Here is an 18916-nt window from a genome sequence, read left to right on the forward strand (position 1 = left end):
GTAGAGAAGGTGGGACGCACATACAACTCTCCCAAGAAGTTTTCCACTGAAATAAGGAATGAACTAAGATGCAAATTCATCAGGAAACAGAATCAAGAAAATTATTTTGAGCATGTGTCTAGTTTGAGGGAATAGAAAAGAGGTGAAGAGAAAATCTAAGGTAACCGAAAAGGGAGGGATTCCTTAAAGGGGCTAAATCTCAGAAGAGACAAAAGAGAATAGCAGTTACACTCAGAGAAGAGGAGGAGAGCGCATCCTGTAAGACAGAAGAAGAGAAGGTAGCAATAACTATCTTTGAAGGTAAATCTAAAAGTGGAGGGAGAGGAGTTTTAGCAAGCATAAGCTAAAGATTTTCTATTTTCTCCATGAAGCATGAGATCGACCATCTGCCAATACTGGCTGCTGAGGGAGAAGCTGGGGGAAAGGGAAGGAGGAGAATTTTACTGGTTGATAATTGGTGTGCAATGTTGCTGCCCAACGCTACATCTTCACTGATTTTCAAAGTGAAAAATGTGTCCTTCTATCTCTCTTGAAATTCATGCAGAAACTAGTCGTGGCATACTGTCCACATGGGGGGATGGAACACAAGGTTACAAAAACACATAACGCTAATGTCAGAGTCGTTCTGGCATTTGCAAAGCAATTTTAAAAAACATTAGCTAATTAATTAGCTCAATGATGACTTTAACCCTGTAGGTATATGTGTACAAGGACTACTTTTTCTGTCTCCTTTGAGGCATTTGAAGACACACGAGACTTTGTCTCAGTGGGAATGCTGTGGTAGATTACATTTGCTGTAAATAAGCAACATTTTTAGAAAGCAATGAGTTCCACTGAATTTATCCTGAAGAGAAAACAAATGGCAAAGCTAAATGAAAGACTCCCAGAATCAGACTGAAAATTCACCAGAAGCCCAAAAAGCTCCTCATTCTGGCTTTCTGAGGGTATTGGAGGCAAATAGCTCCAACTGCACAGAAAATATTGGGCAGGAACAAAAGTACAGATGTGCTGCCCATCTCAAGAAAAAGGTGTTCCACTGCTTGGCGTTTATACCAAGAGGAGCTACTGCCCACTCGGGTCCCATAATAAAAATCATTTCTCCATTAACAGGTTGAGCAACATGAGTTTGCCCAGTCAGAGTCGGAAATCAAGCAAAAACTGCCTTCCTCTCAGAACAACCAATGGCAAGGTGAAAGAAATACGTAACTGTATCCAGTCTCCCAGCAGGACATTTTTTGCCTGATTAAATGACCTCTCCTCTGAAGTGAAGCCTCTAAATAGTAGTGAGAGACCATTCCCTAGAGTGGGTTTAACCACAGAATTACCAACCTTTTCCTGAAAAGCTTTTTCCTTTTCTTCTTCACCAAGTCTTTCGATTGAGTTGGTAGAGATGGCAGCAGGAGTCACGACGGCAACAGTATTTAGAGCTCAGCTCCAATCCTTGCTAACTGAGTGGCCCTGGGCAAGACGCCCACTATCTTTACATTCAAATTAGTAATGATAACAGAATCCACCTCATAAGTTTGTTTTGAGAATTAAATTAGGGAATACATACGAAGCACTTAGCCACAGAGACATACTTTGCATGCATCCACACTGTGAAGTGCTCAATAACTGGTAGTCTTTATTGTTGTTATTATGATTATAATTGCTGTGGTTATCATGGTTTTGGAGATGATGCCAGTGAAGGTCTGAGGAAAGAGAAATAATTATAAGTGACTAATAAGTGATGACAGTGGCTGGGAACCTCAAATCCTACTGCAAGGGCAACTCTGTGAGTCTCGGTGGGACATGTGTAGTCAACTTATTTGGAGATTAATCAGGAAAGTCTTCAACACAATGAACCTGGTCAAATTAATAAGTCCCATTCTTTCTTTTCAGAAGGTTCATTCACTATAGAGCTATAGGATCTTATGTGGGTTTTTTTTCTCCCCAGCTTTATTGAGATATGATTGGCACATAACATTGTAAGTTTAAGATATATAATGTGATAATTTGATACATATATTGTCATACTGAGTGAAGTAAGGCAGACAGAGAAAGACAAATTATGATATCGCTTATATGTGGAATGTACAATGGTACAAATGAACCTATTTACAAAACAGAAATAGAGTCACAGATGTAGAAAATAAACTTATGGTTACCAAAGGGAAAAGGGGGGGAGGGATAAATTGGAAGATTGGGTTTGACATATACACACTACTATATATAAAACAGATAACTAATAAGAACCTACTGTATAGCACAGGGAACTCTACTCAGTACTCTGTAATGACCTATATGGGAATAGAATCTGAAAAAAAGAATGGAGTATGTATATGTATAGGATCTTATGTTTAGAAGGAAGCTAGAAAATCAAGGCTGTCTACTCATTTGACGCTATAATCTCTTCTACAACCTCAGCAAGATGGTTGCCCAGACGTTGCTTGGATGCCTTGAGTGACAGAGAATACATTATTTTAAAGGCAACTTTCGACAGCTCTCATTGAAATGTTTTCCTTGTATTTAGTACCCAGCTTCCACTCATTTGCCCCGGTTCTTCTTCCTGAAGATATATGAACCACGTTTAAATCCACTTCATAAGACAGTCCTTCACATATGAAGACAACTCTCAACCCATGAGCTCAGGCATCCTTCCCTCAGGTTAAACGTTCCTGGATCCATCAGTCAACTCTTTTTATGTCAGACTCTTGAGCACACTGCTATCTTTTTCATAGCTCAGCTCTAAACATGTTCTGTCAACTAGTCAGCTAACCTTTTAAGCGCTTATCATCCAGAACTGAAGAGAAATATTCCCAGTAACCAGATTATCACACAGTGGTGATGATGATGATGTTGATAAACACAATTTACCAAGCATTTTCTATATGCCAGGCATTGTTCTAAGGGTTTTAAAATTATTATCTCAGTTAATACAACAACCTTATCAAGTAGGTATAATTATTCTACCCATTTAATAAATAAGCAAAGTGAGGTACAGAGAGGGTTAAGTAACTTGCCCAGCATTCCACAGATAGTGGGAATAGAGGTGGGTTTTGCAGCCAAGAACTCTAGCTCCAGAGCGTACTATTTTCACCAATAAATTATACTATAGAACTGTCATCTCCTTTGTTTTCATACCTTTATTAATTCAGTCTCAGAACATTAAGGCACATATTTCTATCATTCTCAGCTCCCTGCCATTCACAAAGTTGGTGAGCACGCTCTCTTACTTTCCCTCAAGCCCCTAATAAATGTCGAGTAAGACAAAGCATTGGACATTCACCAGAAACTTCCATGTAAGTCAAAATGGACCCATTTACCAGGACCCAGTGGTATACTTAAATAGATACTCCTTTACTCAATAGCTCTTACATCCAATCCCTTTTTCCCCATCTTGTGGATGAGGATATCACAAAGTGTATTGCCAAATACCTTGCTGATATTTAGCTATGCTAGGCCCACGGTACTTTTCTGAGCTTTAAGTATAGTAACAACATTGAATAATATGTGAGTTTAGTTGTTTATATTGCTTGTTTTTAGTGTTTTTAGTGAATGACTATGGCTCTCTTTTTTCTTCGGTGGGTTCATATCTTCTGTTAATAATGCAATCCAAAATCTTTCCCAGATGCCAATGAAGTTCGTAAGCCCATAAGTTGCACTATCTACACTTTTTCCATCTTTAGTCATTACAAACCTCCCCGATTCTCTGCAATTTCTCAAAAACCAACTGGATTTCAAAAATCTTATTTTCAAATTCTCTCTGTATCATTCATCTAAGTCAAGAAATTTGAATTAATGCAGACCAATTAGGTGCTTTCTAACAGGCTCTGATATTAAATTTCCTAACTTTGTCTATCTTTTCCTGGCCAAAGACCTATTTTCTTGTCAGAGAAGACAGGGGTAGAATAGGAGTGAGGAATTCTTTTACATCATTTAGGGCTCTGTTGCAAATGACAGAAAATCTAGCTCATGCTGGCTTAGACAGAAGAAGGAATGTAATCAATCATGGCTGGAAAGCCAGAGGTAGTCTAGGTGGAAGAATGTTTGATCCAGGGCCTTAAAATGTCACCAGAACCTAGTTTCTCCCCATATTTTAGCTCTGCTTTTCTCCATTCTAGCTTCATTTTTAGTCCCATTGTGGCGGCAAGGTGGCGGCTAGAAGGTCAGTTTTATACCATCCCAAGTTGTAGCTCAAAGGAAGGAGAAGTACCCCCTACAAGATATAAACAGAGTCCTGAGACTGAATGTCACTGATCCAAACTGTGACATTAGGTGTGGGTTAGGTGCCCAGCTATGAACAAAATAACCACAGCCAGAGTAATGGAAGTTCCTGATGGACTTAGAGCTCACATGCTCATCAGGTGAGCCAGGAATGGAGTCAATGCCACTAAATCACTGGACTGAGCATGAAGGAAAATAAAAATCAAGAAACATTTGTTGAAATAAGGGAAAATGAATACCAGATCTCTTAAAAAAATGTTTACCGTATCTTACTTCTCCATCAATAGTCCATCAATTATAAGTAGCAAACCATTCTTTAATATCTTCTTCCGGCATTAACTGAAGAACGTCTTTCTGTTTGTCATAGCCCTGCAATACTAAATATCCTGTGGCTTCAGCCCCCTTGATACTCTTCCTCAGGTACACACCACTTTCTTACAGCCACCCTGGGCTAAGTGCTCACACCTTGCCTCCTCTGTGAAATAAACCTCATATTCATCATACATCCCCAGTAGCTCAGGGCTTTGTCTCCTCTTCCTCTGTGACATCAAATGCCATTCTCTCCCCTGCCCATTTCAGCTCCTGGTAATCCAGAAGGTAATCTCTTTTCAAGAAGATCCAATTTATCCTCTTCAAAAATTTTCATTCTTAAACTGACTCACATGACATTGCCAATATTTGACTTTTTTTTTTTTTTTACCCAGAAAAATGGCAATTTCTATGGTCAACCCAATAGGCCTCTCCTAAGACATAGTTTCTCCTCTTTCTTGTCTTCTTCTGCTACATTCTTCCAATTTCCCAGATTCTGATTCATGTTTCTACTTTTTTCTGCCTTGTTGGAATCTTGTCCCTCTTGGTCTCCTTTTTGTATTGGCCCTTCCATTCTGCCAAGGCATTCTTCCCTCCAAGCTCACACTGTGCTTTTCTGCATATCTTCCTAAGAATGGGGAAATAAATTCTGCATTGCTGTCCAACTTGTCTTTCTACGTTAGAAGTATTCCACAGTAGTGTGTGTTTGGTTTGACAATGATAACGATCCTCATTTTACAGATCAAGACATGGGTGTTCAAAGAGGTTGCATGGTTTTCTAATTAGTACCAGAAATGCATCTGGTAGCCAGGTTCTAATTCAGTTGCTCTTTTTAAAGATACATTGGATTCTCCTAACTTCTGCAGTTTTTTAATTGCAGAAACAGCAAACAGCAGTAAGTGGTTCCTTAAACATACCTGATCAATTTGGTTTCATTTATTAACATAAATAGTAACATTAGCATTTCACAGTGCTTTACAGTTTATAAAGCACCTCCATTTTTTTTATCCCATTTGTTCCCAACATGAAAATGCCTGAAGTAAGTATTATTATTTGATGAAAAAACGGAGGCTAAGAGCATTCACATGGCTTGCTAAGAGTCTTGCAGCTGGTAATGAATGAGTCTAGGGAAGACTCAAACGCTGGACTTGTGCTTCCAAAGTCAACCCTCCTCTCATCTTCCATGTTGACCCTAAAACCCTCACTTGATCTTGCTCATCATGGGATCACACAGTATTCTCAAAGCTAGGAAAAAGGGAATTTTTAGGCCCAATGCCATGACCTAAATTTGCCTAGTTATGGACAGAGTGATTTATCCCCACCTGAGAAATCAGGAAGGACACCAAAACAAGAGCCTGAGAAGCACAGAGGCAGGAAAAATGAGAACAGGGGTAAAAAAAGTATAGTGAGTGAAAAAGAGGACAATACAAAAGAAAAACCAGAAGAGAAATTGTGATTGCATAACAGATAGCAGAAAAGACAGTGAGACAGGACAAAATAAGCATATATTTTTTTTTAAAAGAAGCAACAACAAACACATTATCCTAAAGCCTGCAGGTGCCAGCAATTCAAATAAACATATAGCAATTAACAGAATTAACACAGCCTTAAATAGCTTGGCTCACCAGATGTGGACTCCTATCAGGGTTCTATAAAATGTAAAGTTATTACAGATTAAACCATTAATCATCTGTTCAGAGACTATCTCTGGCTGCAAAATCCCATTCGGTTTTAAATGGCTAATAATCACAAAGGGATATGGATTGTAATGTGCACAATGATGTTCTACCCAATCCTTTTTCCTTTAAATATGTGTTCCACTCTCCCCGTTCTCCTGCTTTCCTTCCTCCCCACTAGAGATGACATGAGAAAAGAAAGGTAGGATAGACCAGTCGGTCTCAGAGTTCTCAGCAGCAGGTGAGCTTCTCCATGGGCAATGGAGAGGCAAATGGAGAACCAACATGCCAGTGGAGAAGTAACAGATTGAGGGGAAAGGAAGATGGTGTAGAAAGAACCAAGTCAAACAACACAGAAGACGCCAACACATAGGAGGATATTGTGATGGGCTTTAGTCAGCTCCCTGGTCCTCATAATAGAGACACTATCCATGCAACTCAGCCTTGATTTGGCTTTCCTCTACTGCACTTTGCTTCATCCAACAATAGTAGCTCAGTAATGTCAAGGACAGAGGAAGGGAGAAATAAATGTTCTGACAAGGAGGGTCATTGGAAACTGAAATGGGAGTTAGAAGGAAGCACTTTTCTGCAGAAGCCTGAAGATTGAGACAGGCACTCTCCTGGTCCAGTGCTAAAGCCAATGGACCAGACTTCCCAACTCTTCCTCATCTCCCTAGGACAAAAAGATAAATCAAGTAGAAGTAGTAGATGGACTAACTTCAGTTCTCAAGGAATTTAAAGCCTGACAGACAAGCTGTCAATCTATGTCATTCTACTACTTCAGATCCTTCAATGGCTCTCCATTACCTGAAGTCCAAGGGTAGAGTGTGACATAAAGCTCTCTATGACCTGGCCCCTACCTAACTTTTCAGAACTCCTGATCTTATATTTTGTGCCCTGACAAACTGGCAAACTGTTTGTAAGTTCCTCACCCAGACACCACGACGTGCCCTGTCTCTGGGCCCTTGCTCATGCTGCCCCATCACCCCAGAGCACCACTTCTTCCCTGTTCATTTCTATCCATCTTCAAGCCTCCCTTGGGCATCATCTCCTCCACAGCGTTTTCCTGAACCCCGTGATATACTAAGTCCTTCTCCTCAGCAGCCCCACCTCACCTGTGAATGCCTCTTTTTTTGCGCATTAACTGCTTTTCCTTGAAATTATATTTGTGTGTTCCCCACTAACTGTGAGGTCCTCTGAGGCAAGAACTGTGTCTGATTCATCTTTGTGTCTTAGCACAGTCCTTGGCATACTGTATTTTTTCAGCGTATACCTGTGGATCTAAATTCCGCCAGATTTTAGAGCTCCATGAGGTTCGCTCAGTAATGAATTAATTTATTTATTTGTTCCAGACATGCTTATTGAGTGTATTATTTTATGCCAGGAACTCTTCTAGGTGCTGGGGAAACACCTGTGAACAGATGAGGCCTTTGTCCTCAGGGAGCTTACATTTTCGTAGAAGGGAGATTGACAGTTGTCAAATAAACCAGTGTCCAAAGGAAACAGACTAGGTAATGACTGAGGGTGGGTAGGATGGGTTATCCCTATTTCAGTGAAGATGAGAGAATTTTAGTAAGGCAAACCTCAGAATAAAGTTGTTTTTTCCCCCAGATAGTGATTTGGTAATATGGGAAATACAAACATACACATGTGCTAATGTATATTCACTTACGCTTATATTTATTTCATAAACTGTTTTATAAGAATGATTACATGATCCTTAATCATAATTATTGTAGCAAAACATCATTGTATATTTATGTATGGTTTCACTTTTACGTATATTATTTTATTTGTTCTTAAGAACACAACAGAGGTCTTATTATCTCCATGTTATGGGTTAGTAAACTGAGGCTCAAATAAGATCGGTGGCTTATTCCAGGCCATATAGCCAGTAATAAAGCTGGTATTCCCAATCAGGTTTTCTGATTTTAAACCCAGTATTCTTTTCATTTATACTATGATGCCTCCTCAAAGCCTTTTCAATCCCGTTCTTCTCAGAGTGGGTTCCAACCCATTTCTTTTAGTCTTGCTGGGCCTTTTTATGTAATACTTCACTCATACCAGATAGCTGGGAGGTTCCTAAAAGATTCAACTATTGCCATGTCAGGATGTTCTTTAATGATCCCAAGAAAGTCACATTGTCAATAGTGCCTAAGAGCATTTATCTAAAAGCTATTTTTTAAACTTACAAACATGTGATTTCATTTGGCAAATATTTATTGAGCGCCCACTAGGTGCTAAGAACAATTCTAAGAGCTGGGGACACAACAAGAACAAAAATATGACAGACATGTTAAAACACAAAACCATGAAGAGGAACAAGGTGGGGATTTTTGTGATGCTTGAGTGGACACAAATATTGAATTGATAACTAGGGCATGCAGAGTACTTCAATGATTGGATGATAACGTGGACCCTCTCTGTCACGCTTTTACTCTGGTATCAAGTTAGGAGCTGTGCACACAGGTGAAATCCACAATCACTTTGACTCAAGAGTGGAGCCAGCAATATCACAAAAACAAAACAACCCAATCCAAAAATGGGCAGAAGACGTAAATAGACATTTCTCCAAAGAAGATGTACAGATGGCCAAAAACTACATGAAAAGATGCTCAACATCACAAATCATTAGAGGAATGAAAATCAAAACCACAATGAGGTATCACCTCACACCAGTCAGAATGGCCATCATCAAAAAATCTATAAACAATAAATGCAGCAGAGGGTGTGGAGAAAAGGGAACCCTCCTACACTGTTGGTGGGAATGTAAATTGATACAGCCACTATGGAGAACAGTATGGAGGTTCCTTAAAAAACTAAAAATAGAACAACCATATGACCCAGCAATCCCACTACTGGGCATATACCCTGAGAAAACCATAATTCAAAAAGAGACATGTACCAAAATGTTCACTACAGCTCTATTTACAATAGCCAGAATGTGGAAGCAGCCGAAGTGTCCATCAACAGATGAATGGATAAAGAAGATGTGGCACATATATACAATGGAATATTACTCAGCCATAAAAGGGAATGAAATTGAGTTATTTGTAGTGAGGTGGATGGACCTAGAATCTGTCATACAGAGTGAAGTAAGTCAGAAAGAGAAAAACAAATACCGTATACTAACACATATATATGGAATCTAAAAAAAAAAAAAAAATGGTTCTGAATAACCTACGGGCAGGACAGGAATAAAGACGCAGGCGTAGAGAATGGACTTGAGGACACGGGGAGGGGGAAGGGTAAGCTGGGAAGAAGTGAGAGAGTGGCATGGACATATATACACCATCAAATGTAAAACAGATAGCTAGTGGGAAGCAGCCCCACAGCACAGGGAGATCAGCTCGGTGCTTTGTGATCACCTAGAGGGGTGGGTTAAGGAGGGTGGGAGGGAGACACAGGAGGGAGGAGATATGGGGATATATGTATACATATAGCTGATTCACTTTGTTGTACAGCAGAAACTAACACAACATTGTAAAGCATTTATACTCCAATAAAGATGTGATAGATAGATAGATAGATAAAAGAGTGGAGCCAGAACTTAACTTTCAGGTGTGAAGTAACTGTAGTTCCAAAGATAAAAACTATTTTGTGTCACACACAAAGTATCAACGATCTGGAAGAGAAATCCCATAGGGTCTTCACCATGTCCCCATTTTGAAAAAAATGAAACATAAAAGCACCCAGCTCAGCTTAAGGCAGCTTAGAGCCACAAATGGCCAGAGGTGACAGAAAAAGAAAGAAAGAGATAGAGAAGCGAAGAAAAAGTTGTAAAATAACTGCTGACTGTTCTAAGGGGAAATAGTTAAAGTGGGTAAGTGGGATTTATCAAGGAGGGAAGTCCCAACATAGCTGGAAGCTTTTACTGTTTATGAAATTGTCAAAGAGAAATGCCAGGAACAAGAGGAGAATTTCCTAGACTTTCCCACAGAAAAGTGAATTGTAATGATTAAATGGAAAGAAAGACTATGCCAGGATTTCATTAAACTCAAAGCTATCTGTTTAAAGCACTCAGACAAATGAGAAGGTCTCCCAACTCCCTTAGAAAGACCATACTATATATGTAAAGGAGAGATGGTGCAAAAGTTTATATTAAGTTCTTGTTTCGCCTACCACTTCCTTCACTGTTTTGGACTTTCTTTCTTCTAACTTGATCTGGATTTAAATTCTGCTTAGCTGCTAGCTAAGATATGTGCATATTTTTATTACTATTACTGTTATTTCTGTCATTGACACTGGTTTTCAGAACTGTCTTTAATTTTTAAGCTATTAAGTGCCACTTTTCACAGACTTTTGAAGCTGTCTGCGCAGATTTTACTTACTTTAGGTTCTGCATGGATAAAATCATCAGAAATATCCATGTTTTTATGAGGCTTGTTTCAAAATATTCAGGGGCATCCTTCCTGATTGATAGATTTGCAGTTGGGAAATTGCTCCTTTGTCTCAAAATACATAAAGGAGAGATGGTTCAACATAATTGTGTGCAGGGGAAAATTTGTCCTACAGTCCACCCCTAGATCCAGTCCAGGAGAAACTCCAGGCTCAGGGCTGTTTCACGACAAAAATGGACCAGCTCTCCACAGCAATCAATGCCTCATTCATTCCTGAGCTACAAATGTGGAACAAGAATGCTCCTATCTATTTCTGATGAGAATGCAATTCCAATGGAGTGTGATTTAACGGTGTTTAAGAATCTTTCAGGGTTCATTAGACAGAGTAGTTTATACCGTTATTCTTTTCAAATAGGAGTAAATCCCAGGGAAGAAGTGCGCTATGTCTACTGCAATTCCGTCAGGAATGACCTGTGGAGTCCCTGTAGCCAGCAGAAGCCTAGGTAATGTCCAGCAGAGAGAAGAAAACTCTCTAAGACTTTTCTCCTGTCATTTTTCCTTCAGACCAAAAACAATACAAAGCTATAATTGGATTTTTCCCTCCTTTGTCATGTCTCTCCTTCCTCCCCCTTTCTCTCAATGTACACATGGTTTATTGCAGCAAGGCCCAGCTCAAATATCAGTTCTTCTCCAATGCTGACTCCCACCTAAAGTGTATCTGTTTCCTCAGCTCAATTAGATCACTTCATCTGTGGCACTGAACACATAGTGTCCTGAGCTATAATTGTTCCCTTACAGATCTCATCTCTCTTCCCAGATTATAAAGTCTTCAAACACGGAGACCGTGGTTTGCAAAGAGCCATTAAGGTTAGTTACAGCACAAAAAAGGTACCCAATGATTATTTGATAAATGTCTCCATTCAATAAATAATTATTATGTACCTGCTCTATGCCAGGTATAACAGACGCAACTCCTGTCTAGACACAGCTCACAGCCGAGTGGCGTGAGTGAATGCATGCATGTGCGATGCCATCTCATATGTAACTGATGTGCAACAGATTTCAAATAACCATAATAAGAATAAAACATGTGCCTTGAGAGGAGGCTCATAACATGTCACAAGGGATCTTTATCTACAAGAAAGAACACTGTTAGCTTCTCAAGGAATTTCCACAGGGAAATGGTATAGCTATCTTAGGCAATCAAGCTTAGTTTAGATTAAACAAAAAAGTGCAGTGCACTGCTCTGATGACACTGTGTGCTGAAAGAACTCCAGCAAATCAAGTCTGATTCTTTTTGCCTCAACAATTGACCTTAGAGATTGAACTTACACTTGACTGAAGCTCCTTTGCTCTCAGACAGAGGTCTCAACACATTAGCTACAACAGTAATAAATGAGTAATGGTAAAGCCCCACTGCTTTCTCACAGCTGCTAGTTCTCAGGGAGGAAAAAAAAAGGAAAAACGAGTCTTCTGGGCCTTAATATTATATTCTGAGAATTTTCCTTCATCTCGAATAATGAGACTCTTGGGAACACCAATCTTAGCAAAGGTAAAATAATACATATGTTATGTTTTAGACAAGACACACAACCACAAATTGAGCCACTTTTAGCTAAGGCTTCCCTACTTGCCAAGTCAAAAATACAAAATCAAACTTCACACAGGTCTAGTTCCTTGTGATTTCAAAGTCCTTTCATCTGAGTTATTTCATTTAATTTATAAAGCACAGCTACCTGTGGATCAGGTTCCTCATTAGTTAGATAAGGAAACAGAACCACAGGGTACTTAAGTGGCGAACCCTAGGTCCTGCAACCAGCTTAAACTGGGATCAAAACCTAGGGCCTCTACTTTTAAGTCCAGAGTCTTTTCTGCTACAACCTATGGCCTCACAGAATAGATTAGAGGACAGATCCAGTCACTGAACTGAAAATTTCATTTGTTCTTAGACAGTCAGTGCATTAAATGGAATGGGTGAACCTTACCTCTTTAAGGCAGCCCATGAAGTTGTTGCTGACGGGTGAGCCTGGCAAGTCAGCGGTACTTGGGCTTCCTCCCACATAGAAGAAGTCATCTGAGCCCAGCATGGTGTAGTCCTCTTGAGTGTAGCCCGTCGTGGTAAGGATGCCATCCACAGAGATTGTCACCTGGTGGAGGGACATAGGGACAAAAAAAAAATCCCAACAATGACCTTACAGTCCTATCAAAATCCAGGGGCTTCCCCTACCTGTGGCATCACTTTCATTAAGATTTGGGTGAGGTATTCTTTCTAATTTGGATTGATTTTGGTAATGTGCAGCCAAGTTCCATTTTCTGGTCTGCCTCCCTGTGGCCCAAGCCTCCAGTGTTTCCCTGCAGACTCCTGGGAGAGTTTTTCGGAACCGCCAAGCTGAGCAACTCGCTCTACCCATTGCCCTCTTCACTCAGTCAGGCTAGAAAATGGAACTATCCTCAGACGTCTCAGTTCATTGGTAAAATGATCATTTACTTTTGAAAGACTGTAATTTACAGTGGTCGTGAGAAACAGCAAAGGAGATGTTTGACAATGGGGTTTGTTAGGGGGTTGGTCTTTGGTTGTTGATGGTTTTTTTCTTTTTTCTTTTCTTTTTCTTTTTTTATTTGTTTCTTTTTGGGCTCACACCACGCGGACAAACATGCATTCAGGGAGGGAAGGAAAAGGGTCTTGATTTTGATGAGTCATGGGTGATACATGCCACGGACTACCCAGGACACCAACCCCTGTCCTCCCTTGTCTGCCATCACCACCAGCCAGAGAAGAAATGATCCAAACCAAAAAAGGCAACGCTAACAAAAAGAAAGGAATGATGAGGCATAATAGCCAAAATAATAACAATGCCCACAGGAAATAAACAGCACCCATACACCCAACATCCATGAAAGGAGCGGAGGGCACAGAGAAGAGATGGGGCCTCAAAGCGTGCACGCACCGTACACTGACACACCCATGCGAAAATCATCTGGAGCCAAGAGAGAAGGCAGAAGAATAAAAGGGAGGGAAGTGGGACAAGGGTAAGGAGCGCTAAAGAAGAGAATCAAAATCCACTTCACACTTACATGCACTAAACCAACTGAAAAACAAGATGGGAGTGAAAAGAAGAAAACACACTCAAAACTGAAGGGTAGTCTTTCCCCTGCCTGCCACCTCCCTTACTAACAAAAAAAGAAAAGAAAAAGTCCAAACCCAACCCCAAAATATATGAAGGGTGAGAGGAGCATGAAGAAGCGTGGAGACAAAAAAGAGAGAGAGGAGAACGTGGAGTGGGGTTGATGACTGGTAGGTTGTTAGTACTGAGGAGGAAAATGAGGGAACAGATTCTGATGCCCATGGGGAAATTCACGAGACAGGAACATGCCATGCAGAGTTTGTACGGAGAACACAAATTGGCACAGCTCCCTTTGGCCAAGGTGGGAAGTAAGGTGAAAGGAGGGAAAGGAAGAATACAGGAAGTCGAGTACTTTCCTCCCCAGATCACCTGTGGCAGCCGTGGCCACACAAAAGGGAAAGAAAAAAGGGATTCGGGAGTGGGGAAGGGGGAAAAGAAAGGAGGACGAGTGAGGGGTAGGAAGACACGGAGAGAAGAAAGTCCTCAATAGAAATCTCTGTTGTCCCTAGTCTGTAACTTGGAACTTGCAAAATAAGAAAACAAAACGAATTTAGCTCAACAAAGAACATTTCTTTAAAAAAAACTTTTTTTTAGGAAAAAAAAATTACAAAGTAGAGAAAAGGAAAACTGTCCCAACCAAACTCATCCAAATAGTGTCAGGACAGGTGCATCCCCTTCCATTTTCTTCTTAAAGAAAAAGAAAGGCTTGTATTTAATTCAACAAAAAATTTTAAAAGAAGAAACAACTCTAAAGAGGATAAAAGGGGGGTTTGGGGAGGAAAAGGGGGGCAACACACGGCAAACCCAAAAAAAGAGACAATAAGAATGATATCTACCAGACAATGTAGTTTGTTTACCATAGCGTGTCCGATGCCTGAGTGCTTTGCGGAAAAGGGGGAAGAAAGGAAATTAAAAATTGTGAACAGAACGATTGTTAATTAAAAGAACTAAAAACAAAGATGAGTCGTTAGGGTGTTAGTACATTAGTCGGTTAGTAAAATGACACATTGCATGAATGATCTTGTGTTAGTTTTTCAAAAAAAAGGCACCCGACACAGAAAAAGAGAGTGGGGGAAGACAATGAGACCAAGACTCTATGGAAAACCTTGGCACCTGGGGCACAGCCAGGAAAGGAGCTGCAGCCCACCTTGTCGTTGTAACGCCCCTCTTCTCCCAGATACCACTCAGACCAGACCTCACCCCAGTCAGAATTAGCATCATACTTACTTTCCAAGAGCTGTTCTGAAAGAACACCGCCCCGCTCCCTTCCCACCCTCTAGCACAAACACAATCCACCTGTCCTGAAAGAAAAGACCCCCAAGGTTTATCGTTCCACACGTAGATAAATAGAGAGAGCTGAAATAACCAATACTTTGGGGATTGTTTTTTTCACATCTGACTCTGATTACATGCATGGACAATCATGATTTTCTCCTAGGACAAAAAGATCTTAAAACAGTTACAGGAAGGCTACATGTGTAGTTTACTCTGGGTTGCCATAGGTAATTTAAAGATCCACAACCCCCTTGATTTTGTGTGGATTTGTGCAGCAGGAGGGCAACTTTCTCCTCTTTCCTGTTCTCTCAGGTTAAAATAACTGTGTCGTTAGAATGCCTCAAAATAGTTGGAGTCTCCTTCACTACAGTAGCCAATACTGTTACTTTGTTTACCTTGCCAGAATGTCTCCTGTTAGAATCACCCTCCCCTCATTCCTCTTTAAGAATGCTTTTCAAGCTTGTAAGCAATTTCGTGCATGGATAGCAGAGAGGACTGGCAGGTTACGCATGATTAGAGAAGCCCCACAATTAGTCTTTTCTTCGCTGTTTTCAAACGTTAAATTGCCAACACACCCTGAGCTGGGAGGCTGGAAGGCTAAAAGATGCGTAACCCCAGTGTCGTGTTTGCGGTTTGACTAAAGTGGCATATAAAGGTAAAGCACTTCCTGTGATGGCCATGACCTTGGACTCAGGTCCTGGTTATAATTTAGAACAGATAATCCACCTTCCCTCCATTAATCAGTACCCCCAATAAAGTACCTGACCTTGGCCTGACTTGGCCCAAAAGCAGAACCGTAGCAGATGACCAAAAAGGAAGAAAGGGGGAAAGTTCTGCTCCATCTGGTAAGGAAACCCCAAGTAAGCTTTCCTCAGCTGAATCTTTACCACAGAAGCCATTTAACCTTACCAAAAGAGTAGGCAAGACTGCCATCAGCTTATTATTAAATATTTATGAAGTGATTTACAGTTTAACTGAAATAGAAAGGGGCTTCCCACCCCTTCAAATGTATCCTAGGGAACTCAAAAAGATGTTATAAATGTACTTTTAATGGGAAAAATAATAATCTTAGCTGACTCAGGGTTGAAAGGATTGTATTTGCAAAATCAACTCTGCTTTTCTGAGATTTTTTCCTCTTTCAACAAATTGCATTTGGATGCAGCATTCAGTCCAGATTCCGATGAGGTCCAATTTTAGGTGCGCTTTCTCTACAAGATTCATACTCCTTCTGCCGAGAAATGCCCCCAACACCCTAGGGCCTCAGTAGCCTTGTCTTGAGAGCTCTACTTAGCTGCATCCATGGGGACAGACAGAGGCAGTCACCTTTGAAAGAATACTCAGCATGTAAATCATGTGCATGTCCCAGCGAGTCTAGCACCCAGACAGACCATGGATGAGCTCATAATCCTTCTGGAACATAACGGGCTTTGCATATTTAGCCACCACACGTGGAGGATTGTAATCACCATCTCACAAATGACAACTGTGGTGTGGAAAGGTTAAATGCTTTGTCCAAGGGCACAGAGAGGAGTCGGGTCTTAGAACTTGGAAGAGAAACCCTACAGTGTTGCCTTACCTCTGCTTGTTCAGACTAACTCAGCACAACCAATATTTGAATTACAGTTTGGTTCATCCCCATTTCAGTGTAAAGGACTGAATTAGGGCCCAACTCTATTTTAGAAAAGTGCTTTTAGTGGAAATGCAAGTGAGCCTTTTCCGGCTAATTGGAATCATTCTAGAACGGCAAAGAAGCATGTGGGGTGGGAGAGAGAGAGAGAGAGAAACAGATTGGCTGGTGAGAACCACAACCTGATTCCGCTCCCCAGTACGTGAAAATCCCCCCTTAGCTGACTAATGCCAGAAGGGTATGACTGTGCAACTGCCAGTCAAAACCGACAAAAGGTCATATTCTACTTTTTGGTCTCGTCTCTGCTACTCAAACCTTTCAAGCCCTTATATGTTAGCAAATGAAAACTTGATGTGGGCTCTCTTGGTAGCTGAGGGGGGCCCTCCTGTAAGTACAGGTGGGGAATGACAAAAGGAAACGTCAGCAACAGGATTCTTCGGCCTTGCAGGAAAAACACAGAATGGTGATTCAAAAATGTTCGACCCGTGTGTTTGAGGACGACGGGGGATTCTAACTCTTAGGATATTGGCAGCTTCATCACAGATAGAACAGAATCTCCAGCCATGGGGCTTCCTTGACATGCTTAAGTGTGGAAATGGGTATTTCGAATATTGTGTGTTTCCAATGTGGAGGAGCCTTCTCCATTTACGGAGCGTTATTAAGGAGTTACACTTTTATCAAACAGAAAACACAGGCAAACACCTGTCAGTTCTCATGCTTTCATGTTTACATTAGAAGGCATTAAATCAATCACACTGCAGAAGCAAATTTGATAAGTACCTTCTGGAAATTTACATAATGCTTTCTGATTTAATAAAGGATGAATGCTGTCCAACTGGGTTTAATGACAAATTCACAAGTAGAAAAACCAAGTGAAAACAGAACCTGGAAAAGGCAGTCTCAGAACAGACCTTGACTTTTACAGGAAGTGTTTTTAATTTTTTCCTGATGTGGGCTGGCGAGGTATTATTATTGTTGTTATTGTTATCACTATTATTAGTTATGAAACGGAAAACAACTTCACTGTGCTAAGGCTTTCTGAGAGCGTTGTCACCTGACGGAGTTGCCTGCTTAGAATCAGCAAGCGATGGGAGTTCTCAAGCACGGACAGAACCAGGAAAGGTTGCTCCAAAGTTGACTTTTTTATGTGGGTCCTTCCACTTTCCAGGCCTCCTAGTCAACTGAAGAGTGTCAGAGGTAGAGACAGGGGCAATAAAGTATACCACAACACCAAGGAACAGAGAAACAAAGGAATTCAGAAAGATCCCAGCTAATTCACTCCAAGGCTAGAGGTTAACACAACAACCCAACAGAAAGAATAAAAGTGGACGAGGGGTTGGTAAATTAAAAGGAAGAGAAAAAGAAAGACTTTTTCTGGAAGGAATTAAAATTATGGCATCATGGCAATGGCTAACTTAATTAAAAAGAAAAACATATATTCAAAGAATGAGGAAAATCTACCAAGCTGCAGAAACAAAACGCTCTCCCTAATTGATTTAACAATAATACAATATTCAAAGGTAATCAAGAAAATGATAAAAAGCAAAGCAAAACAAAAGGAAAGTATTTATAACTTTTATCTATACAACTGAATTTTTTTCTTAAATAACAAGCACAAATGGAAAATTGAAGTAAGAGAAGAAACATATTCTAATAATTATCCCTGTGAAATTGTAAAGGCTGGGAGAAAGTTTGACTTCGACAAATCCAAACCCATAGGGTATCTCCACCCCTCTCCATGTGACCTAACCCACCACCTACTTCACAAACTTCCTCCCCAGCCACCTAAGAGGAGCCTCTGGGCACTCTCTCCCCTCAGCCATTACCTGCCGGAGGTTGCGTGTCACTTTGACATCATGCCAGGCGTTGTCATTGAATTTTCCATTCACTGGCTCCACAATGGCCTCAAAGGCCCCAGACCCCAGGTTAATGACCAAGGAGACTGCGCCATCCTTCAGAGCCAGGTTGACGTAGTCAGCCGACTTGCCCGTGTGCAGGATGAGCCCATTCCGCTGCCAGGTCTTAAAGGACAGGGTGATTTCATCACTGCTGCTCTGGATTGGGTTCTGAGACAGGTCGTAGCACAGGTACTCTGAGCCTCGGAAAGTGGCCACATTCTCCTCTCGAGCTACAGAGAAAGAAAAGGGGAAAGCAGTCAACACTTGACTGGCATGAGCCAGGTCTATGCAAATACCAAACAGAACACACACACACACACACACACACACACACACACAGGGCAGTGTCCCTGCCACAGGCCTCATACCAGCACAACACTCCCTCCAACTCTTCCACAAGACTTGTATCTAAGTACCAGGGAAACTAGCAGAGAAGGTAACTGCAGAGAAATTATATGTC

General features: G+C 40.8%; 1 protein-coding gene across 17 annotated transcripts in view; it reads right to left on the reverse strand.

The window, feature by feature from the left end:
- NRXN3 (neurexin 3) overlaps positions 1-18916 on the reverse strand; it is a 1723243-nt gene that overhangs the window by 1187051 nt on the left and 517276 nt on the right. For all 17 annotated transcript variants that reach the window (XR_014242461.1, XR_014242462.1, XR_014242463.1 and 14 more), the window contains 2 exons: positions 18385-18686; positions 12517-12678 (listed from right to left, as the gene is read on the reverse strand). Coding sequence is in view for 14 of the 17 variants with exons in the window: in XM_082384655.1 (XP_082240781.1) it covers positions 12517-12678; positions 18385-18686 (464 nt within the window). In the remaining 3 variants the exon portion in view is untranslated. The remainder of the gene's footprint in view (positions 1-12516; positions 12679-18384; positions 18687-18916) is intronic.

The sequence above is a fragment of the Balaenoptera borealis genome (assembly GCF_965194805.1).
Source record: "Balaenoptera borealis genome assembly, chromosome: 3".
Taxonomy (NCBI): domain Eukaryota; kingdom Metazoa; phylum Chordata; class Mammalia; order Artiodactyla; family Balaenopteridae; genus Balaenoptera; species Balaenoptera borealis.